Consider the following 25383-nt stretch of genomic DNA (forward strand, 5'->3'; position numbering starts at 1 on the left):
TCGTCTAATGGTATATAAAGGCTGCTATGCTCAACAGTCAGAAACAATATATGGGAGGAATAGGAAAATCGGTAAGGGCGAGCCTGAAATGCGACCATGCTGAGACTAGAAAAAAAACGTCTCAAAATGGTTTCGGAGCATTTTAATCAACGTGGACAAAGCTTAGACTCGCTTAACTATTCATTCTCCAAATAGTCTTCATTTCGTTAAGAGCAAAAAATACATGGAGACATTTTCTAACTCAAGTTTAAAACCTTAAATTAGAAGAGATAAACGTAGCCAGGGGAAACTTCTCTTAGGGATGTCGTCGCTTGAGCAATCTCTGAACAAAGCCTTGCACTGGGTCAGACCAAAACGAAAACCACAACAGAAATACACGCGTCTTGTTCGTTATTCAATTGTTCTTTGTCTCTCGCATGGAGACTTCCCCCGCAACCCTTGCTCATTTCGGTCTGTTTTTTAAATGAATTACAAGACAAGTCCCAGAATAGTGCTTACTATGTACGGTGCGCATCTGCACTGGAGAGGAAGCGAGCACTGCTGAATTGCAGTCAAACCTGCTCTCTGTTGTTTCAAATTATTCTGAAGCGCGAGCAGAACTGAACTGCCGCAGCATACGTTGCATACGACGAGGCCACAACTTGCTCTGACGGCGTAAATATGGCGTCATCGTGCGGGCTGAAAAGTCGCGACGAGGAAATCTGCCCCTCTCCCACTCCCACTCTTTCCATCTCGCGTAGCGGGACCCCGTTTTTCCTCGTCCGTGCGACCGGCTGCGCACGCCGGGATAACCCGTACCAAGGTCTCGCCAGCTGAGCCCGACAGCCAAGGTGAGTGAATGTGGCTTCTGTTTACGTGCGTACGTCGTGTGGTTTCAAGAGGCTGGATGGAAGGCGGGGCTCATGAGGCTAGTAGGGTGCATGTCTATGGTTTTTGTCCTCAAAAATGCGCCTAAACGGACTCGCGGCTCTAAAAGTGCCACATGTCAGCAGAAAATACCATCAAGTGCTCCGGCTAGCAGCACGAGGTGCGGAAGATGTTCTCGAGCGACAAGCTGCTACTCGACGCGGTCATTGGGTGCCGGCGTCCGGTACGGGCCTTGCACTTGCAGTCAGGCGCGCGCATGACACGGCCCGCACGAGGACAAGGATGAACATTTGTAATGTGATGTTTCGTAAAGGTGTATTACTTGTATTATTGCACTGTATTTGTGGTTACGAAAACCCGTTTTTAGGGCTCCTCAGCTAGCCCCTAAAAAAAGAAACGTATTTAAAGTATCATTGCTTAATCAGATATTACCCCGCAGTGCCCAAAGCGTTACAGCAAGTGGGTGGAAAGACAGCGTGAAAAGAAAGGAGGAGGAGGAGAAAAATGAGGAGGAAAGGCAGGGAGGTTAACCGGTTAAGGAACTGGTTTGCTACCAGAATTTATTCTTACGTCAATCGGTTCCACTCTGAAATTGATCTTAAAAAGGAGTCTGCATAGAAGTACCAATTTGTGCATTATTTTTGCGAATTTCAGTACAGCTGTTAGTGCGCCTAGAAATAGAGTGAGGTTCTTTCATATAGCTGCTTCTGTTATTGCCACTTCCCCAAATAAATAAATAAATTGAACCAGGTAAAAAAGGAACCAACTCTCCTAGCCAAATGAAAATTGAAGGCTGCTGCAGCCTAGTCTGGAGCACTTTTTCTCCAAAGAAAATATTTACAAGTTACTAGTTAGCCTACTTGCTGACTATTTGTTTCAGGAACAAACTACCGGTTAACAGCTTTAGTGTTTGCATCAGGGTTGTACCATTTACAAAGCATAACTTCGTGGCCCATATGCGTCCGTGACGGGCGGCTTAAAAATTAACTATCAGAAGCTTGCATTACGCAGAGTACAGACCACTTGGCGTTGATTCCATGGGCTGATAATTTACCGATAATTTTTTAAATTTACACTTTCCCGCCTTGCGGCGACCGTGATGCGCGGTATCTAGTGTACGCAACGTCAGCAGCGCAGTGCTGTCACTGATTGGCCAGTGCCGCAGCTAAGAAGGCGGTGTGCTCGACTGGCTCGGAGGGAGACAGCTGGCCGAGTCCCTTTCCAGGCTGTTGTCATGGCTTGGAAAGAATTAAGCAGCATAAAAGTAAACCTAGTGGCGCTTTCGTGGGCGGTTCTCTCTTTCTCCATCGGTTCGGTGTACAGTAGATCGAATGTTATTGCGGATGGAGGATAGGCGATTTAATTTTTTTGCGGAGTCACAGCCTATTATTACCCGCGGTGGGACACTTTCAGTACCTCTTTAACAGGAACCTATCATGTGACCAGCTGCTGCCACATATCTCTCGTTCAGTTTACTGTCAGAAATTCCTTTCGGAGGACATCCTGATAGGAAAAAGCAACAAGAGAAAACTTTCTGTTGTAACAGCAGTATTTTTGTGCGGTCTTTGACAGTTAACCTGTTTTGACAACAAAAAAGTTCTGCAGTAATAATAGAATTTCGTATTATCAATTATGAAAAGTGTTGCAGAACTACAGGCTCGGAAATGTACTACAAAAAACAACTACAGAAAATTATCACATAATAAAATTAACTACAAATTTCATCGTATTTTGTCACGATTCGGGGGATTTTTTTTCTTTACTGGGATTCACCCGTCTGTAATAATAAAATGGGTGGAAAAATCTTTGTTTCAGCACCAAAAATGTGTTGCTTTGAACGGGAAAGTTCAGACTATGTAAACGTTACATGCGGTGTTCCACTGGGCTCGCTGTTAAGTGCATTGTTGTCTTTGGCATACGCAAAGAATATCTCAGAAGGAATTTCTTCATCTCAGTGGTTATTTGACGATGACTGTTTTGTGTATCAGAAAATTGTAAATGAGTATGATGTCTTCAGCTTACAGAAAAATTACACACGAATTCAGTCCGGTGTACCACTTGGAGGTTGATGTTAAACGTCACTACGAGTGTTCAAGTGTGTTTTTGTAAAAGTGAACACCTACTCATTCATCTTATTTGTTTAATAACAGTTTAGTACGTGAAGTAGCTGCATATAAGTATTTACGAGTAGAGCTGCCATCTGATTGTTCTTGGAGCGCGAACGTCGACAACATGGAAAATAGGGTACTAAACATTACGCAAATGAATTTAAAATGTTCGCATGCCCAGTTAAAACACACTGGCTACCTGAACTGCGTTAGACAAAATTTGTAAAATGTATGTGCTGCCTGGGACCGTTCTATTTATTTATTAATTTCTTCAGATGCCTCATAGGCCTCAACTGGGACATTATGTGAGGGGGGTTACAATGGAACTCCCGTAAAAAAGAAGCAAACAAACATCGTTATGTGAACATCGTTATACAGCAGTAAACGAACTCAGAAATTTGATCCAAGAAGAAAACAGTGTAGAACAAAATATTGTCTAATTTTCTTTGAAGGAAAATTGGTCAGATATATGAACAATTTTGTCTGGAACACCAATCCAATAAGTGATAGGACGTGACAGGGCTGATAACTTTTTTTCCAGAAAGACGACTGAAACTGTAGTGATTGTGTAATTGATGGGGTGTGCTTCACGGTAGCGTAAGAGGTAGGGTGAAAGGATGATGATTGTAAACGATTTTGTGTAAAAGGCGAATAAATTCGACTGTTTTGCGGGATTCTGCAGACAGGAGGGACAAGACGCTTGTTGAGCGCATTGAAAAAATTCTAATAGTTGCATTTCTGCGCTGGTTCACTGTCACAGAAGTCGCATTTGTTCGCTGACCCTCTCGACTACCCTCTCCTGGGCCACAACGTTACATATACCAATTTTAATTGCAGAGCGGCGCGTAGTCTATAGACTCTACAAAGGCCTAGTGAGGGCCGCGCAAGCAGCCTGACTGCGGAAGATGTGCAAGAGGCAACTGTTCTACACGCATCTGATAATTTCTTGTGGAAACTACGGCTGTTTCCTTCATCTTACGCGATGAATTTCATAATTTTGTATGATTTATGTGTAGCATACGTACAAACCATCAGGAATACGCTGGATCTGTGCTTACTATATAACACGCATGAGAAAAGTGAGAATTGATAGACTGCATATCTGGAATAGATGCGGAAATTTATAATGAAAAAAAAAAAAATCAACAGCAACAAAAGGCTATCATTTGCTTGAATCAATATGGCGCAATCCCCGGGGGTGGCGGATGGCCAAATGCCTTATTGGTTTTACAACTTGCACTTTTTGCAGTCTACAGAAACAGACGTGCATTTTATTTGATTAGAACAGGAAAGTCGCTACGTTCTGAGGAAAAATATATTGAACACTCTACAGATACTTCACAGGATGACTAAGGCACAGCCTGCAGCAACACAAATACATTTCGTGGCTGTCTTCAACAAAGGCACGGTAACAATATACACTGAACGGAACATAACATCAACTTTACAAGGAGTTACGAACACAATCGAGAGCAGTTGCTGACAATACAATAAAATAATTGCAGTTTAATCTATGTTTAATTATAAGCAAAAAGACCCTGGAAAAGAATGAAAAATAGTAACACCAGAGCGGTAGTCAGAAACTGCATGATGATTGTGCATGTGCAGCCCCACATATAGTTTTGTTATGGGCCTAGAACTGTGCTTACAAAGGACGTGATTCCTGCCATTTTCATTCTGCCATGCCAGGAACGTGTGGAAAGATTCCTGGATTTCTGTATATGTTTGTACATTACTTGGACTATGTATCACATTTTGATTGCAGAGTTGAACCCTGTATCAGTAGAGCCATACGTACAAGGGTGATGGCGGTGACTATAAGTTCATTGAGTTGATAGTCAGCGTTCGTGCGAACCTTTTACGGTTACGCTTCTTGTGCCCCGCCGCTTGCGCTATTCCATCTCTATGCAGCATCAACCCGCTGCCTGCTAACTCGCTGTCCTATACGTACGCATAAGGCTGACTGATTTGTTTTTTCGCTCGTACCACGCGTTGCCATGCTCGCAGAATCATTACAGGCCGCCGCCATGAACGGACCCGTGGTGCTGGGGCTGATCATGAAGACGCTCTTCTCCATCCCTTACGACGTGGAACGGCCCACCAAGTTGGGACCAGTGGGCGGCCGAGTGGTCCATGTGCTGGGCCAGGCCATCGAGGAGTACAGGGGCATACCGTACGCCGAACCGCCCGTTGGAGAGCTACGCTTCAAGCCCCCAGTCCCCGCTAAGGTACGTTAGTGGCTTCCGGTATTGATTCCGTCTTCTATAGTACATCCCCGGAGACTGGCCTGACAAACTAGGTACGCGACTTCTAGGCAAAACTGCAAGAAAGAAACGGGACACATACAAAGGAAAAAGTGTCACAAGCTCTGACTTAGAGCTGAAATATTAATTGCAGTACTCACAGGCAATACAGGTAGAACCATTCACAAAAACAAGGATAGTGTCCTTTGAGCAGAAGTGATATCACAGACTCAAGATGGATTGCAGTGACAACAGAAGGAAATGAGTAAAGCGGAAGGCATGCAAACGGCATCCCTTCTGACGTATACATCTACCGAGACGCAAGGAAAGCAATCAGTGGGTGTGGGGGAAAGTCTGTCTTAAGACGTGTCATATTACACCTAGCCAGTTCAGTCGATGTGTGCCGTCGAACATACCTTAAGCCCATCTGTAAGAACGAGATTTGCACGCTTGTCACGTATGCCGTCTCAGGCAGTGGTCCAGCAGTCGCCGATTTTGAATCGTGGAATTCTAATTCTGGTAGAATAGTCGCGGTCTGTTTCCAACGAAGTATTGCACTGAAATCGATGGTACGATTTGACAGGAACCTCTGAGCGTTGTTCTAATCGACTTATCGACATACCTTTCTATATTATCCATGACCGGTGATAGGCACCAAGATCAAAGGATGCCCACCACCGCGTTCATGGCCACGATAGAAGAAACAATTGTTCGCCGTCGGCGCACCCGCGTTGCGGCGGGATAGCAGTCGCTCGTGTGCGCCACTCATGGCAGCACCTTGTTTAAAGGGCGACAGTTTCCGCCTATTCTGCTGCCTTTCCTAGTTACGCAGAAATGGCACGCGCGCGGAAATTTAGCCACCTTGGTCAGCAATAAAACGTTGCAACATTGAATTCTTGTCGTTTTACTTGATTAACCGCCTAATTATAAGCAAGTGGTAGTTTGCCTCGACAAGTTAAAGAGCCGTTTCATAACGTCTTGTCGTCAACAAGCCCTGAATGTATGGTCAGCAGCTCAGCTGACAGAGGTACGGTGATGTACGAAACACACTTACGCACTGCATTCGACTGAAACCGCAGATCAGTACCTTCTTAGAATAAAAACGTAGAACAATGAGGACGAGGACAGAGGAAACAGACCACAAACACGAACGCTAATATCAACTGGGTTTATTTCCCCTTGCAGTTAACAATATATAGGGCTGCATATTGCATGCGCACATGACACTAGGTTAACGAAAGCCTCTTTAACAGAAAAGAAATCTCATGACATAACTACAAATCGTTTCAAAATACAGGTAACAAGATAATCCATTCGAGAAAGAGCATCAAAAGCAAACCGAATAAACCTGAAGAAAAAGGGGCATGCGCGTAAAAGACGGCACATATCTTACAGGTAGCTGTCCAGGAAGGCGCGCGCGGATGAGTACAAACTTACTGATGCATCGCTAACACAGTGATTCGCTTTTTTGTGGATGTGGAAAGCCTTGAGCAAAACTCTTACTTTTGTGGAAAAACTACTGCCCAGAACCTTTGCTTCTTTAAAGCTAGGCTTTTTCGTAAAGGAAAAGCTGAGACACCTCTTCGCTCCGCTCCGCACATTCCCTCAGTCCAGAGAGGCAGTGTGGACCTTTTCCCTTGCCTCACCTTTCCTTTCACGCGGCCCCTATCTGAAGAGTTTGAGTTCATATTCGTTCGTCATTAGTGCTCCTTCTAAACCTCGCCCGTTCTTTTAAGCCCTTTATGCCTACGGCACTGTATATTGCAGTCAGTTCGCCTGGTCTGTTGTGTCATTGACTTCTGAGTCTTCTTTCCCGAAAAAGTTTTGTAAGCTCTTAGTCAGCGACCTTCATGCCACGTCGTTTTTGTCATCCTTCTACGTGTTACTTGCTGTCATGTTTACAGGAAAGATGCAAAAAATGCGCGGAAGCAGCAAGTTGTGGTTGCCGCGGAGGCAGTACTTTGAGACGGCAATGCGGAATGCTGCGGTTAGCAACATCAGGCCAGCGAGGGACAGTGCCTGCGGCGTCTGTGGAATTTCAAGGCGAACGACACAACAATGGTGTGTCGCGAACGCCAGGCCAGCGTGGCGAAGGTTACGCTTTTTTTGCCGCTTTCCAGATGCATAGCCGCGCATTCTCCTCTTCGAAAGCTAAACATTCTGAGAGCCTGCCACGTTCGGTTACCAGAAATAAAAATACTCCAGCGTGCTCACTTCCGCACGTGCCGACCAACATGAGCTTTAGCCCCCCCCCCCCCCCCCCATATACTTTTTGGCACCTTCTAAACTCCCATTCTTCCCCTTCTCCAACCCCCCACTAAGTAATAAAAAAGGAGCATTGTATTCGAATTAGCCCCCCCCCCCCCCCCTACCTTCCAAAAAAGAAAAATATCCTGGCTATTGCCTGCGGGTTGTGGCATCGATTACCCTTGACGTACCGCTGATTAGGCTCGGTTTAGAATTTTTACACAGCCACTTTGCTTTTCCTTTCTTACATCGTTGTTTGTACTTGAATCCGTTAGGCCACTTATTTTTGAATAACCCGCATCTGTTACGTTGTCGGCAGATTTGTGCTACTGTTTACTCCACTGGTCGTCAGTGAAACTGCTTCCATAGTATAGCTGAAGAAACCACGGAGAATATGGCGCCACATGTACCCATATTAGGCCTTGGAAAACAAAGTGCAGGCTCAACACGTGCCATTCTCATCGCCCCCCCCCCCCTTCCCTTTCTCTTATCTTCCCGGAACTACTTTTGTTGCGCCGAAGGTCATGGGGTAGCTGCACCTCGTTCCTACCCCGACACAGGCTCTAAGTCAGATACGAATAACGAAAAACATGCTTTTGCTCCTCTACAGACCCCCCTCTCCCTTGCAGCCAAACGCGTCTCATGATATCGTCAATAATCCACGAGAAAAGTTATTGCAGGCAAGTTGTTGAAATACTAAATAGGATTTTCGCGCTGGCAGATAAGCACAGGAAGGAACGAGGAGCTTAGTTATCTCTCTTCCCATAGTTGTGCCGGGAACCTGTACAACACCGATGTGTTTCCGCGCCTAAGAGTGAAAATTGAGACACTTTTGAATTTTAGTTCAATTTTAAGATCGGGCCCAGGGTCGGCGTCAAGATGGTTTTCTCAACACCAGAAAAACACCATCAAAAGCGCTTCGTAGGATGTTCGAAGAACGTTGTGCACTCCATACCGCTGACCTGTGGTAACCGGTGGTAGAATTTTACTTAGCGTAAGAAATCAGCACTGCGAAAAATGAACAGAGTTCGGCGACATAACGGAGGCTGGGGGCCTTTACAATGTACTCGATATGCTTTTCCCTTCGGGTGAGGACCGTCTCGGTCAATTCAGTGACAACATACGGCTGGCATGCGGATTTAAAACTTATCTAAGCTTCACTCCGTATACTCGAAAGCGTTTTAGAACGTTTCTTAATCATTGACCGTTATTGTTTGTTCTTTGTGAGACAAGAACGTCGTCTGAATAAACTTGCATGTCCGGAAGTTCTGCCAGGATCTCAGCTCATCCATATTTGTTTAGAAAATCTGTGGTGTAGATGCTATTGCAAAGGTAACCTATTAAACTTTTTGAGATGATGTACGAACTGGGTGCATGTGAAATAACAGAGGCACAGTTAATAACAGTTTTTTTTAACCAATAGCAGAGTGTATTACAATGCGAGCTTTAAAAGTAATGGGGAGATCGAGGCGGAAACCATTATTTTTGGTGCATCATATACGTTTAAATAGGAAACGTAAAGAGTGTGCAAATGATTGGTGGTGGAACATATTTATTTATTCCCAATAAGGATCTCAAAAGTGAGGGATTTTGTGATGTCGGGTGGCCTTGATAGGGTTGACGCGATCAACATAAAAAAATGTTCAATGGCGGTTTTGAAGTGGCTTGGATTAGAAGGCACGATGGTGTCAGCGGGAAGATTGTTCCAGTTGATGGCTGTCCTTACAAAGAATGTTGAAGTGCGTTGTCACTCTGGTTATGTGGCGGATAAACGGCCAAAGTGTGGCTGATGCGACACGGATGTGCGGCGAATCAGCGTGATGACTTCGTGATGATAAGGCATGAAATATTTATGAAATAAACAGTCTAGATGTTTTAAGGGGTGCATGCAAGCTTTGGAATCCGGCTTTAACCCTTAGTAAAATGAGGCTAATATCACGACAGTAGTCAGAGAAGGTAAATCTAACTGCACGGTTTTGGTTTGATTCAAAGGCAGATATTGGGTTTTCAATATGCAGGTCCCACAAAGCGAAGACGAACTCCTGTTTGGGCCTGAAAATTGATATATAAGCTAGCTGTTTTGCGGAAGCGGAAGAAGGTGCCTGAACTCGGTTATGTCGACGGAAGCGAAGGGTGTGGTTTCCATCGTTATTAAGCCATGTAAGGTCACTGGAAATTGTAGCATATAAATATTTCAAAGAAGATACCGTGAAAAAAGTATTTCCGCTTAGTAAGTAGTTGTGCGAAAAATGCTGGCGTCTGTGGGAGGTAATTAGCGCCTTTTGTTAACATTAAGCGTCACTAACAACTTCCCATTTCTCGACGTTTGCCAGACACGTCTGAACAGCCAAATTAATCAGTGGGGTTATGTATGGGACAGTAAATAACGCAAGCGCCGGCGAAAAGGCGGACATTAGAAGAGATGCATCTGGGAAGGTCATTAACATATACGAGAAAGACAAAAAAGAGGGCCAAGTATGGTACTTTGGGGTACACGGGAGATAACAGGGGCGAAGCTAAAATCGTAATCTTTAGCAAGAACAAAATGGAAGTGATTACTGAAAATTGATCGAAATAAATACAGTCACGTGTTTAAGTTTCATCTTGGAGGTTTCAGTTATAGCGGCTTGTGGGGAACCTTATCAAAATCTTTTTCGAAATCTAAGAGTGCATAAATATGAATATTCAGGTCTAATTTGTAACTAATGTTTAGAAACAACGCAAGCCGGGTATCATATGAAAGGCCTTTCTGAAAACGGTGCTGATTAGGATGGAGGAAAATGACAGATGTTAAGTAGTTGACATGAGAATAAATAGTGTTCCATGACTTTAGAACATACGCGTTTGTGAGAAATGTGGCGAAAAGGGTTACCTGAGCCTTTCTGAGGAACTGGAACGATCCTGCCCGCTTTCAAGTCTTGAGGGACTATGCAGATTTTAAAGACTGCTGGAAAATGCATGTTAGAATTGTGCTAGTTGTGTGTGTAGTGCTTTACAGAACGTTTGAGTTGATGCCGTCAATGCCTACAAATGTGAGCTTCAAAGAATAGATAATTTTTGCTATGCCATGAGGTGCAAAAGGGATGTTTGTCATGTTCGGGTGAATTAAAGGGGAAAGGGAGCGAGTTTTGTGTCAGTCTCTCGAGTGCAGACTGCACCGAAAGTACGGTTGAGGGTCTCAGCAACATCGCAATCGGATATAGAAATGACTTACTTGGTAGTTAAGAGCATGTTTGCATTTCAACGTGTAGGGGAATAATCCTCCAAAGCTGTTTTTGTTGTCACGGATTAATAATGACAGTGTCCAATAAAAAATGGCCGTTTGGCTTAACTAGGAACGAGCGGAAAAGTTTTGATGTAGACTTCTTCCATGCATGCGAGGTGTTAGTAGATTTGGCCGTCCTGATGTTAGTAGATTTTGCCGTCCTGATGTTTTGTTTTTTAATCGTTTAATAGATGGCGGAACCTGTATGGCGATAAAGGATGGTCGTGGATTTTTCTTCACATGGACATATGTTTTGATTAGGTCGTGCATTTTATTTTAAGGCGAAAGCCTTTATGGCTTAAACCGTCGCCGACAAAAGCTGTCCGGCCCGAGCGGTGCACCTAATTGGTCGACAGGGAAGTGACGTCATCAGCCGCGAAATCCCAAGCGACCAACAAGAAGTCTTATGCTCAACTTGCATTGAATCGATTCTTAAAAAGTAAATTAACAATCCTTGTCTTCAACCGGGGAATCAAACCTCCATCCCTTGGATCCCCAGCCCAGCTTTTTGCCACTTTGCCACTGCGCCACGCCCCGAATTTTTTTCTTCTTTACTGCCTGGCTTTGGCACACGACATAATCACACATGGAAAATCCCATCAAAACATGAAAAAAGACACACAAGGCAATGTATACGAATGAATGTCACGATTAGCCAGTGTTAGACTGGCCTCGTCGCTTTAAAATTCCCGCCACCCTTGAATGGCTTTCAAAGCTTGCGCCACTTCCGGTATCGTGAAATGCTCTTCATAATTTCCCTTGCCGGGGTGGTGCAGTGGTAAGACGCCCGACTACTGTGCCGGAGTTCCCGGGTTCGAACCCGACCGCGGCGGCTGCGTTTCGATGGAGGCGAAACGAAGAGGCGTCGTGTGCTGTGCGATGTCAGCGCACGTTAAAGATCCCCAGGTGGTCGAAATTACTCCGTAGCCCTCCACTACGGCTCCTCTTTCTCTCTTTACACTTTCATTCCCACCCTCCTCCCTTCCCCTACGGCGCGGTTCGGGTGTCCACAGAGCAAGTGTGACAGTTACTGCGCCTTTCCCTTCCTGTGAACCAATTTATTATTATTTATTTACAGGGAGAATGATAGCGGGATTCCGCGAGTGACAGATACTGCGCCGTTCCTTTGCTGTAGACGAATTGTAGAAAGCCGGTGAACTTTAATGCGTTCAATGAAATGTTGTTTTTTTTTAAAATCGATATTTATTGCCCCAGGGCATCAGTAGGGTATAAGATGAAGGATGAATGAATGTTAAATGAATGAAAAAATGCTGGTTGTGTTCGTTTTTATTTTGGCTGTAGGAAGAAGAAAACGAAAATGCACGGGCCTGTTACTGGCTCTATAGCTGAGCCACCTCCGCTGCCCCGTGCGGAACGGAGAGAGAAATTAGAGAAGGAAAGAAAAAGAAGAGGGAGAGAAATACTCGCGCCGCAACAGCCCTCATCGACCACCTAAGCGGTGACGGGTGCAATGACGGCCTACAACAGATAAACGGTACAGAGGCATTTACTCTAACACATGGATTTTTCAAACCATGCAGTGAGTGAGTGAGTGAAAACTTTATTGAATATTTTAAGGGTTTCGCGGTTGTGAAGTCTCCGTCGTCTTCTCTGGCGCTGGCGACTTGAGACTTCTCGTCAGCAAGGGTGGGCCCCTATTCCAAGGCTCCACTGAGTCGTGCTGCATCAGTCGCGTGCTGCACTAAGGCCCTTTGGGTCGCGAGCTCGCCGCTGGTGAGCCGACTCTCCAATTGCTCCGCACTCGGGTCTTCGTGTTGGTGGTATGCTTTGTTGCGTTCGCATTCCCACGTGATATGATAAAGTGTAGGTGTGGCATCGCACCAAGGGCAGGTGGCTCTGTATTGTGTCGGGAACATTTTATTAAGTATGTGTAGGTTAGGAAAGGAGTTGGTCTGTAATCTGCGCCAGCCGGTCGCTTCCTCCTTTGTTAGGGCTTTGTGTGGTGGTGGATATCTAATTCTAGCTCCCCTATACAAGTGCAAAATCTCTGCGTATCCCCCCTCGCAAGCCTGTAGGCGGAGCTCCGGAGCATTTGACTGCCCTGCTCGGAATGCGTAACCTCGAGCTAGGCTGTCTGCTCTTTCGTTCCCCCCTATGCCCGTGTGGCCCGGGATCCAGATTAGGTTATGCCTGGGTTTCTCCTCGGCGGAGGTTGCCCCGCTGAGTATTTTAAGGGCTGTTCTGCTGATCCTGCCCCTCGTGTAGTTCCTGCACGTATCCTTCGAGTCCGTCAGTATGTTGAGAGATCGGCCCGTTCTGTAGCCTTCTGCTGCCGCCAGCGCGACGGCAATTTCTTCGGCCTCCGCTGTGCCGGCGACCTTTGCCGTGGCACACGTGATCATGTTTCCTTCCTTGTTTACCACTACCGTCGCGGCTACGCGTTCTCTCTCGCGCGGATATACGGCAGCGTCCGTGTATACGGTGTTGTCTAACTGGGCTAGCGTTCTCTCAACGTACTCGGCCCTCGCTTTTCGTCTGTTTTCGTGAAGATTGGGGTCCATGTTTTTTAGCAATGGTCCCACGTTAATGGTTTTCCTAAGGTGGTCCGGTACGTCCGCGTATCTATCTACCAGTCCGCTCGTGTCCCGGCCCAACCTTCTTAGGAGCGCTCGTCCCGTGGGGGTGCTTCTGAGTCTCGTGATTTGTGTTCCCAGCAGAGCGTCGGCGAGCTCGCTGAAGGTGTTGCTGATGCCTAGCTGGAGCAACTTTTCGTTCGACGTGTGCTTGGGTAGGTGCAGAGCAGTCCTGTACGCCTTCCTGAGAATGATGTCGGCTTGCTCTCTTTCCGCCTTGGTCGTCGCGTGGTACGGCAGGGAGTACGTGACTCGGCTGACAATTAGGCTGTTAACTAGCTTGAGAGTGTCTTCTTCTCTCATTCCATATCTCTTTTGGTAGACTCTGTTGATCATACGGCTCACCTTCTCTGCCGCCTTACTCAGCAGGCTGATGGTGTGGCTGCATTTCCGGCTTCCTTGCAACCACATGCCCAGGATCTTTATCATGTTCTTTTCCGGGATGTTCTGTCCCTCGAGAACGACCTCCAGTGTCGCTTGGGTGGGATGCTTGCCGACCCTGAGGAGTTCCGACTTCTCCGTCGAGCATCTTAGGCCCCTCTCTCTGGTGTAAGTTTCTACGCCAGTTGCCGCTTCCTGTAGTTTTTCTTGCTTCTCCCCGAGTGATCCTTGGGTGACCCATATCGTGATGTCATCGGCGTACATCGCGTGTTGGATGCCCTGGATCTCCTTGAGCCGTCTTGCAAGTCCAATCATTGCCACGTTGAAGAGGACAGGCGATATGACGGATCCTTGGGGTGTGCCTTTGCACGGCGTGGGGAAGACGTCGCTTCTCAGCTCGCCCAGCCCCACGGTCGCCGTTCTGTCGCTCAGGAAAGCTCTGACGTAATCGTGCGTTCTCCTCCCGCAGTTGGTGTTGTTGATGCCTTCCATGATGGCCGCGTGGCTTGCGTTGTCGAAAGCCCCCTTTATGTCGAGGGCCATGACGACGTTTTCGCCCACCTTCGGCATCGCCTCGAGCACTTCCTCCTTGAGTTGGAGCAGCACGTCTTGCGTACAGAGGTTGGCTCTGAACCCGTACATGCTGTCCGGGTACCATTGTTCGTTTTCCAGGTGCGACTGGATTCTTTTCGTGATCACTTTCTCGTACAGCTTGCCCAGGCACGACGTTAGAGATATCGGCCTGAGGTTCTCGATCTGCAGCTTTTTGCCTGGCTTCGGAATCATCACGACGACGGCGTGTTTCCACTCCGCCGGCACTCTTCCCTCTTGCCAGAGCTTGTTGAGGTAGGTCGTAAGCTGATCTATCGCCTCGTCACTGAGGTTCCTTATTAGCGAGTTCCGGATCTTGTCGGCCCCCGCCACCGTGTTCTTCGTGGCCGATCTTATCGCCTCGACAACCTCCTCTCTCGTGATGGGTCGGTCCATGGCCGGGTTCTCCTCGCCACGGTATTCTTCTCGGTAGCTCTCGACCTGATCTTTGCCGTAGCACTTGATCCGGACCTCTTCGAGTAGTTGTTCGTCCGTGCCTTCGTATTGGTGCACCAGCCTCTGTATCGACTTGCTGCCTTCGGATTTTTTTGCTCGGATCCATGAGGGCCTTAGCTACTGGAATACATTCGAGACACGAATAATGTGATAAACACTCAGAGCGTGTCTGCTGTGCGGGAGGAGGGGGGGGGGGCAGCCGCAGTGGCGGGGGCTGGGGAAACATTCGGTGGCAGGCTATCCCCTGCCGCCAGTGGCGTTGACCTACCAGTCCCAGCCCCGTAGGGCCAGGAACGGCCACCCTTCACCAGCTCCTCCGCCCCTGGTTGTGTTTGACAAGGGGCGCGCGATGTACCGTCAGGACAGGTCATGACAGCACAAGGCGATTCATGCATATACAAAGCTGACCCTACCGGCCGTCTGATCCAGGCGTCGATGCGCCCTTTCATTTGTCGCTTCCTCGAACGCCGCACCACACAGCAAACAGAAGCAGACCCAGATGTCTAGGAGGCGTTAATATAGCAGGCAACAGCGGCGTTTGAAATTGATTTACAGGATATAAAAGGTGCAGTATCAGTCACAATAATTAGTTCACAGGAAGGGAAAGACGCAGTATCTGTCACACTTGTTTCTGTGGGCACCTGGACCGCGCCGTAAGGGAAGGGAGGAAGGTGGGAAAGGAGAGAAAGAGGAGCCGCAGTGGAGGGCTACGGAGTAATTTCGACAAACTGGGGATCTTTAACGTGCGCTGACATCACACAGCACACGGACGCCTCTCCACGGACACATGTACCACGCCGTAAAGGAAGGGAGGAATGTGAAACAGTAGTCACCCTCTTTACTAGAAGCATCATTCACCGCCACATTCGCAACAAATGCGTAGCAAAATGCAGCACTCAGGCTTTCGCCTTTCACCACTTAAGCCGCCAGTGTCTCGTAATATTTTAAAACTTAACCAGTTTATTCAATGGTACGTTCTCTAAACTCAGAAAAGAGTGAGCCACAGAATTCGTTGAGCTCAGATATGTAACCATTATCGCATAAAGATATTGTTTTAGTGCTAGCATTCTCACGTTTCCTCATGGACTCAAATGTTTCGTGGATGGTCGCTGACTGCGTTAAAGTAGCTTAGGGAAGAGACATTATCGTGATGGGATCTTCATATGGGATCAAGTATAAGCATGTGGTGCTTCTAATTGGCGAATTTACCATTTGTGATAGTCCGAATGTCGGATATGTGGGAACGAAATGACTGTCGATAGTAAGCTGTAGCTGCGTGATATGACTAGGTAACTGACGGAAAACTGAAGTTTCCAAACATGAGGGGATGTGCGTTCGGAAACCGAAGTTACAGCATGCAGGGCATCGAGAAACTCGAAAACAATGTTACTTCTGTCTGGGGGCGGCAGTTAACACCGATGATTAGATGCGGATGTGCCGCGTAACATCTGATGAAAATAATTTCTAGTGGAGAGTTTATCAGGACACGAGTGCGCAGTAGAGTGGGATGAGCACCCATGAGGACGCCCACCTCTGCAGTCGACGCGGTGGCATCTAATAATAATTGGTTCACAGGAAGGGAAAGGCGCAGTATTTGTCACACTTGCTCTGTGGACACCTGAACCGCGCCGTAAGGGAAGGGATGAAGGTAGGAGTGAAAGTCGAAAGAGAGAAAGGGGAGCCGTAGTGGAGGGCTACGGAGTAAATTCAGACCACCTGGGGATATTTAACGTGCGCTGACATCGCACAGCACACGGACGCTACTTCGTTTCAAGGTAGGAGTGAAAGTGGAAAGAGAGAAAGGGGAGCCGTAGTGGAGGGCTACGGAGTAAATTCAGACCACCTGGGGATATTTAACGTGCGCTGACATCGCACAGCACACGGACGCCACTTCGTTTCGGTGGCATCTAAAGATGTCGAAATCAGGAAAGCAAGATTTAACTTCAGAGTCGCTAATAGATGCATTACATTAGGTTTCTGTGAGCACTGTTATGTTTACGGTGATCTAGTGCTTCATTCTTCGGCAGCAGGCTGCTGATGTAGATAAAAAAAATGAAATGTGGCCGTAGCTTTGAAGTTGAGCCGATGCTGGTTGCTATGGCTTCTGTTATACTCATTTCTGGCTTTTGTGATCAAACCTATATATGCTTTGTCACTAATTGTTTGAAGATCGTGCTCAAGTTAGCAGTTTTTGCAGGTACTTTCAGACCTAGCAAATTCTTGAAGGTGTTTGATGTTTTCTGATGAAGCGAACTCGAGGGCAGAAATCTTCGGAGATACTAACGCCAGACCGTTTGCGGTTTTTTTTTGCAACATCAAGAACTGGTTCTTTGTCTTTAAAGTGCGAAAATTTGACGATTATGGGCATTTTGCTGTCGTCTCGACACTGTCCTATAGCCTGTGTGCTCGATCGATATGGCGTGGCTGCATGATGATTTTCAGCTGCGTGGTGCAGACTAGGATAGCCACGCACCAAGCATTCGGAAAGTATTCGCTGCGCTGAAAAATTTTTATGCGGAAGTGCACTGTGAAATCACCTTGCGCACAGAAGGCACTGGGAGAGTTGCGGGGTTTACCTCAGCCTAAACCGATTAGGCCGCGAAAGCAATGGCGTGGCTTTGCTAACCTGTTTAGCAAGGAGAAGTGCTAATTGCATTTATTCACGAGAGAAAAGGGGATGCGTATTGTTGTCGGTTGGAATCCGTATTGCAAACTAGCCTCGATTTTGACTTGCAGATTGATGCTAAATGGAAAGCAAAATGGTATGGCATAATCCTGAATTGTGCAGGAAGATCGGTTGCATCGTTATCTTGCTGCGAAATAGGGGAAGTGGTTTTGCGCGGGTTTGACGTCCCAAATAAACTCGGACTATGAGAAACGCCTTTGTGCTGGCTCCCGAAGTTTCGACCACCTGGAGTTCTTTAACGTGCACTGACATCACACAGCACACAGACGCCTCTTCGTTTCGCCTCCATCGAAACGCAGCCGCCGGTGGTCGGGATTCGATCCAGCAACCAGCAACTGCACCACCGCGGCGGGGCGAAAAAAAGGGAAATCTGGCGTCACACATGAATTGGAAAACACCATGGGGGTCCGTTAGGGATGCCACTTGAGAAAATGGCCTGCCAGCAGCGATATAGAAGAATGCCCCTGCCACAGGGTATCTGCCGTAGATGCCGTCGTTCCACTCGTCCCTTTGGTGGCTCGACAACGTCTGGCATCACAGTTGCTGTATGATAAGCAGTGAGGCACAAGCATTTTTCTTTTTGATTCTGACGATAGGTGCGCTCTCACACTAAAGGGCTATCGGGGACGGCAAATTAGAAACAGCGCACTGTGTTTGCGCCCGACTGTGCAATAGAGGCTTTACAAAAGTTAGCGCAATTTAGTGAAAGAGACAAAAACTGTGCGCGGCGGCCATGTTTTGTTCAGTCCGTCCGCACCTCCCATCGAGTACGCTGTCAATGTGCGCCTTCGTGGAACCCGTGCTTGCACCGCAAGGTGCACAGGCATGATCACAAGCGATTGTTTCATTTTTTAACATCACAGCAGTCGCTGCTAGCACCAAGCTCTATTCGGAATGATGCCAGCATGTTGCTGCGTATCCTTCTGCAGCAAGCGCACCATCGTAGATGCGCACGAAAACAAGGTATACGCGCGTATGCAACCGTTTGTTTGCAATCCTAATCGGCTTTACAAGTGTCACTTGCATCAAGTAAACCATTACTGCACGTTCCTCTGACTGGGAGCTAGCTCACAGAACGTGTTATCACCTAAAACAACAAAGTTGTCTTGCGTGCTATGGAGCCTTGTTAACCTGAAGGATAAGCTTATGCTGCGATGGAGGACACGGGAGAAGGAGCAATGTATAACGAACGCTATAGTTAAAATACGTTCTTTGAAACCCTTTGTACGTAGATTGCATTTACCATTGTGTATTGGATTTAAGACAAGGGCATGATAACCGAAACTACTTTTCACAGTCGTACGAAATTGTAGCGCTTGGTGTAGAGAGCAATACGGCTGTCTAGTGCGCCCCAGGTGCGTGTTTCAGACTGCAAAAGCGGCTGCCAAACCAGCGGCGTCTAGTAAAGCAGGAGAAGATGACATCCCACTACTATGTTGTAATATGCTCACGTCCAGCCCGTTTCGAAAGATGTTATCACGTGATAATGCATGCGAAGTCCGGTCCGCGTCCAGAGCGCGCAGCTCAGGTTTGCATTCTGTGCCCTCATACCTGCTAGTGCGGCCGATAAAATAACGAAGTTTGCTTTTCACTTTTGTGTGTTTTATCGAGTCGCCCGATGGTTCGCTAATTGACAGCCACCTGAAATTCAGTTGATTTTGTAAATATACCGATTTCTATTGTTTATTCCCTCTGTCAGATAGTAGACATTTGAAGCCTTAATCTTTATATTAATTGGCTTAAGATTATTATAAGATTTATATATCACACACACACACACACACACACACACACACACACACACACACACACACACACACACACACACACACACACACACACACACACACACACACACACACACACACACACACACACACACACACACACACACACACACACACACACACACACACACACACACACACACACACACACACACACACACACACACACACACACACACACACACACACACACACACACACACACACACACACACACACACACACACACACGCACACACGCGCACGCGCACGCGCACGCGCACACACACACACACACACACACACACACACACACACACACACACACACACACACACACACACACACACACACACACACACACACACACACACACACACACACACACACACACACACACACACACACACACACACACACACACACACACACACACACACACACACACACACACACACACACAAGATGTTTTCTTTCTTCGCATTTTAAATGTTTAGCTTTTATTTATTTTATATTTCTATAATTTGCTTCTTTATTTTATTTAATGTTTTATATTTTTATACACCAATACTCAGGGTCAGCAACAATCGCCTTTCCACTCTGAGTAATTGGACACCTCTGAACGCATTCTTCAATTATTTCAAATAATCAGTTACAGATTCTAAATTTTCTTCATTAGCATCACCAAGCACTGGTTTTTCATTCTAGCATTTTGACACCTTTAAACCCTCAATTTTCATTTTTGTCTTTTGCTTTATTTCATCAATTGGTCAATTAGTTACAAATATATTATGAATTCATCATCGCCTATCACACAGCAATCAATCTTCACTCCCTGGAAGCAGAAATTACCATGACATATCTTTTTTTTTATGCAGCCTCCGATTATTTCCGAGACCCGTGCCAACTGCTGCATCGACGGCACAGGCAGGAAAGTGCTAAGCGCCATCCCAACTTACGCCAAATTACGCAGGATTCTTGCATCTCAAAATAAATTGCATCCTCGCTCATTTCACTAACAAGTATCTACCAGTTGGATGAGCGACGGTGATGCGCAAACCAAACAAACAAACTCGCGATCATCTCTCATAGTCGTTCAAGTAAATAGCAAAGGCACACATACAAAAAAAAATTCTGCACATTACAAAACTGGATATTGTACTTGGATAGGGATGACGCTGCGCGCATCGACGAGGAGCCCATGAACGACTCGTAGAGCAGTTTGTAACTGCGCTCGGCAGCGCGGCCGGTGGGCGCCGCTACGCCTCGCCTGTCAAAATACGCTTCTTGGCGTCGCTAACAGACACCGCCAGGGACAGAAGAGAGGTCCAGGCACAGCACACTAGGTTACAATGTGAAAAGCGCGGACAGAACGGCGGGCGCTTACGGACGGACACGAAGCGAACGGATGGAGCGAATAAAATATGGCTGCCAGCGTGAGATCAGCGTGCCGCTCATGGTTGCCAGACTTATTTTTGTAAACCCTCTATTGGCGAAACTAAGTAAGAGCAGGCGTAAAGCGTTTTCTCTTCTTCATTTTCAATCTCTTTGACCGTTCCGCCGGAAACGCATTCACTGGCCTATACGTATCCGGTCCCCACGCCTTGTAAGAGGTGCTTCTAACGCACCTTTGGTAGCTAAATAAAGCCTCCATCAGAAACGCGCGCGAACAGTTCGATAGGCGTCGAGAAGTGGTGTACAACGTCATATGACAGCACGCGATGAAAATAGCTTGGTTTGTGGGGTTTAAAGTCCCAAAGCGACTGAGGCTATAAAAGACGCCGCGCGATGAAAATGATTGCGATGAAAATGACTGCGTCAAACGCAATAGCTTAGAAGCTGCGGACCGGAGGCCAATATTAGATTTTTTGGATTAATCGTATTTACGAAGTAGTACTGACAATACCTCGTAGATTAAAAATAAGGAGGAAGGTTAAGATTTACCTCAAAAGTAAACGCGAGCCCGTTTAACACTACCTTTTCATTTCGGGTAATTTTTTTTTGCGTTGAAGACTGGCACAGAGTTCGCAAAGTAGTTGGCTTGGAGTTTGGGGAAATGAAGGAACAATACTCGCTACACTTACACTGAAAGGCATACAAGTGAAAGTACTATTGGGGACAAACGTTTACAGAAAGCGTAATCAAGAATCGTAGCCAATAGCTCTGTCGTTATTCGGTGTCCAGAGACCAGACTTAACAACTTGAAAGTCTCCCTGAAAGTCGGACTCTTATGTTGTGACATCGGTTAGTGAAATCAAGCGATCGGCAAAGCAATGTGGCCTGTGTGCCCTATCAAAATTAGGGATGCCTTGGTACCTTGCAAGATGGGAGTAATTTACAAAACCCCACTTTAATGCGGTAGGTATATTGGCCAAACTGGTCTCAACGTCCGGCTGCTGGAGCAAAATTAATAAAGTCAGCAACAGGGCCGTAGACGGACAGTTAGCAGCCCATTGCAAAAAGTTGACCTTAAAACACCGTGCTATCCTGCCCGACCAAGCGGTTGTCTCGTATCGCCACAACACCGGCCTGGCAGGGATAGTGTGGAAGCGTCGCTAATACCATGGTTAAGGCATGAATGTGTCAGAAAACCCCGTCTGTGGCTCTATAAAAGACTAAACTGGATTTCTTGATGTAAGTCACACGTGACAATTTTGTTATGCCCCGGTACCGCAATAAACGTTTTAAACTTTTGATGATAGCAGCACTTGTCATGCCCCCTCGCGCGGCGTCTCTCATAGCCTCAGTCGCTTTGGGACTTTAAACGCCACAAACCAAACTATTTTCATCGCATGCTGTCATATGACGTTGTACAGCATTTTTCGACGCCTATCGACAGTTCGCGCGCGTTTCTGACGGAAGCTTTTTTTATAGAGCGCTTGTCCTGCCCCCCCTCGTCCTTTGCCGTTTACTGCGCTATTCTTTCAGTGTGACGTATAGGGTCGGCTGGAATCCCTGCGGCAAACTTGTCTCCAACTTGGCTAGAAGACGGATGCTAATTGGGAGCGGAAATCGTGTGACACTACCCTCAACTATCTACAAAGAACGGTTGGGTCGCAAGTTTGGTGCAAGATGACGTTTATAACCTTTCGGGCAAGTTTTTCTTAAACTATAGGTTACGGCAAAGGCGATGATTACGCTATTTGAACGAGTTACATACCCTGTCACATGAAACAGGATAAATGGACAGAAAACAGGGTGTTGACATCAACGCCGATGCGGGACGCGGTTCTAGTTTGGCAGCGCGAGGATATATTTGCAGAAAGTGATGTTTTCGCATGCACGAATACGAATATACTTAGGAGAGCAGAAAGTAGGGCGAGTTGGTTGAAATGCAAACTAAACAACTCGCCCTCGTTTTTTTCGACTTGTCCTTGTGTCTATGCGCAATATTTTTCAGTACACAATTATGAAGCCTTGGGGTAACATCTTCGAAGCATGAAAGCTTCATTTGAGATCCAAACTGGAAAGCGACGCTTACACCGAAGTGCTCTTGATACTCAGCCCATCCCCGACTTAGCTGAGTATTTATATACAAAGAATAAAATTGCACGGTGCAGCCCAAGAATGCCCTCCTGCACAGAAACGGTCGGCGATCTGTAATGTTTCTATTCCAGCCGTGGGAAGGGACGCTGGACGCCAGCAGCCGCCGTACTGGATGCCCGCAGCAAGTGAGGAACGAGCTCATGAGCGGCGATATCGACTACGGGGAGGACTGCTTGCACGTGAACGTGTGGACAGCCGAAGGTCGGAAGCGGGCGCCAGTCCTGGTCTGGATACATGGCGGTGGGTTCAATCACGGCTCGGCCTCGTACGACAACTACACGGGCGCAGTGATAGCTGCCAGGACGGGCTTCGTGGTGGCCTCCATGAACTACCGGCTGGGCGTGATGGGCTTCCTCAACGCCAACAGCCCGGAGGCGCCTGGCAATGTTGGCCTGCTGGACCAGCACCTGGCACTCAAGTGAGCGGGACGCTGTTACCGGCTGCAGATGGAGGTTGCGTTGGCCGCAGCCGCTAAGGAGTTGGTGGCAGCGTGGCAAATTGTTGGCGCAATGTATACGTAAAGAAAGGTAGCGCATAGCGCAGCAGGATAATGAAAAAAAATAGGGGGAACTTCAAGTTTCGCCTTAAGGGTATACACGATAGGCCTTTAACCTCGTCTTTTAATTTCGCATTCTTTTGTTTAATAGTCCTATGTGAAATGCCAACCTATATAAGTGTAATGGCCCGCTTACTCAAGCCGCAAGAATGCTTGCGCGACCTATTTATACGGGTAGCATGACTGACTCAGAATGCAAGCGTTCTGGAAAGCTTACCTTTCTACCTGAAAGGAGATGCCCTAGTTGGCATCTCATAGGAGAGGAGATGCCATAGTCCTGCCAAATCAGAAATGCCATGTGGTTCCGGGACGTCAGGCGAGCCTAGGCCCAATCAGGGTCGGCGATACCAGCCATTAACTACTACATCCCACCGCCATTCCCGTGAGTTTTGGCATTACAGTACAAACGCCGAATTTCCGCCTTAAAACAGAGCGATATGAACAGCACGAGCACCAGCTGTGTATGCTGGTTGGTAACTGTGAAACTAAACGAATTATTGAATAAAGAGTTCAGGACATGATATTAAAGAAGCGCACAGCGAAGAAGGCTCCTTCAGAGTCCCGGCCGATAGGGCAAATGACGGACGTTCGTCGTCTCATAACTACACGCGTGCAGTACTATTTGACTTGGGCAGGTAATGAGTACAAGGAGCGAACAAATGAAGTTAGAGAAATACGCGAAAACACGAAAATATTAGCATTGGCTTAAAGGGCCACCTCAATCCACATATTAAAGATTACGTCGCTCGAGGAAGCGAGATGATTAGTTTACAACGTGTCCTTATGAGGCAAAATAAAAAGTACTATTTTGAAATTGTCGTAAAGATCAATAGTGTTTCCTTTTGATTTTCTTGAAAGTTCCAGTGAGTTATACCAATCTCAGTAAGGAGATAGAGGTCGGGACGCATAACATATATGAGTATTGAGCTTAACTCCAAGCAAAGTGCTTCAAGCGCAGCTTTTAACGTGATAGCGTCAAAGGTCCTACTCACCGAAAATCCGGCGTTGGCGTTGTCAGTGAAAAATCACAAGCATACCGCTTGCGAGCGGTAGGTGGGGAGTTTCCGGAAGTTACGTCTGGCAGGAGCTTGTGAATCCAGGCCTCTTTCTTCATATGGGAGGGTGTTAGCACAATTAGCCAGTGAGGACCCTCGCATTCTGAGTCAGACACTCTGCCCCTAGCCACGCAGGCATGTTTATACGGCTCGACTAAAGCCGCGCTTTCTATGTGGAGTTGTAACCTACGCTAATGCGTCGTACTCTTAAAGGCAGAGTTTAAGTGCCTGCCTCCCTCTGCCTTCCATGTTTCCCCTAAAACAGTCGCGGAGCGGAACTTTCCTTTTTTCATTCAGTACGAATATCAAGATGTCTTTTAAAAATAAGCGGTAAGGTTACTCCCGAACATGCGAACGGCGGCGTGCGTAGAACGTTTCGGAAACGAAGGCAGCCCGCTTGTCTGCATTGTATGCGTCGCAGCGTGTGCTCAGCTCTCATCCACATTGCTATGGGTGACGATGCACCACCAGTTGCTGACTGGGAAGGCCGAGAGAGCACGTCTAACTAGGCTTTCGGCTTCACATTCTTAGAAAGGTGAAGCATCCTCCATAATTTCGTCAGTGAAATCTTTTTCGTCTAAATGCGGAAGTTTTAATGCAAAACACAAGCCCAGTAACAACGTAGGAAAGAGAGGATGTTTCAGTGATTGGCAGCACAGAGAGCCTTACTTTACGGTGGCTATGATTCACTCGTCCTTAAAACACTAAAGTCTTAGCCACTCCTACTGCCTAAAGTTTTTCAGCGACGCCCTCTAGAAAAAATACATCAAAACAATTGCGAGGTAAATAGTGAGTCGACAATGCGGTTGCATCGGCGATAGCACTTTCGGACTATCAGTGCTTAGTTCTACGAACTATTATTGCTGTTGATGTGCGCCAGCCGAGCGGTAACAAAACGAAGAGGACTAATAAAAAGTACACTTGCAATGCGCGTGTCGTCTGTAGCTCACTTGCTTACATCGGGGGTTCCCGGAAAGCCTACCATTAAAACTTAAACATACACTTTTCAGGTGCCAAATTGG

General features: G+C 46.9%; 1 protein-coding gene across 1 annotated transcript in view; it reads left to right on the forward strand.

Moving 5' to 3' along the window:
- The first annotated feature begins 746 nt into the window (after positions 1-746).
- LOC146174663 (acetylcholinesterase-like) overlaps positions 747-25383 on the forward strand; it is a 32939-nt gene continuing 8302 nt past the window's right edge. The window contains exons 1-3 of the mRNA XM_084583860.1: positions 747-830; positions 4994-5203; positions 22822-23168. Coding sequence (XP_084439986.1) covers positions 5003-5203; positions 22822-23168 — 548 coding nt within the window. The 5' untranslated portion in view covers positions 747-830; positions 4994-5002. The remainder of the gene's footprint in view (positions 831-4993; positions 5204-22821; positions 23169-25383) is intronic.

This window comes from Amblyomma maculatum, chromosome 11 (assembly GCF_055883805.1).
Source record: "Amblyomma maculatum isolate TAMU_Amacu chromosome 11, ASM5588380v1, whole genome shotgun sequence".
In the NCBI taxonomy this organism is placed as follows: Eukaryota; Metazoa; Arthropoda; class Arachnida; order Ixodida; family Ixodidae; genus Amblyomma; species Amblyomma maculatum.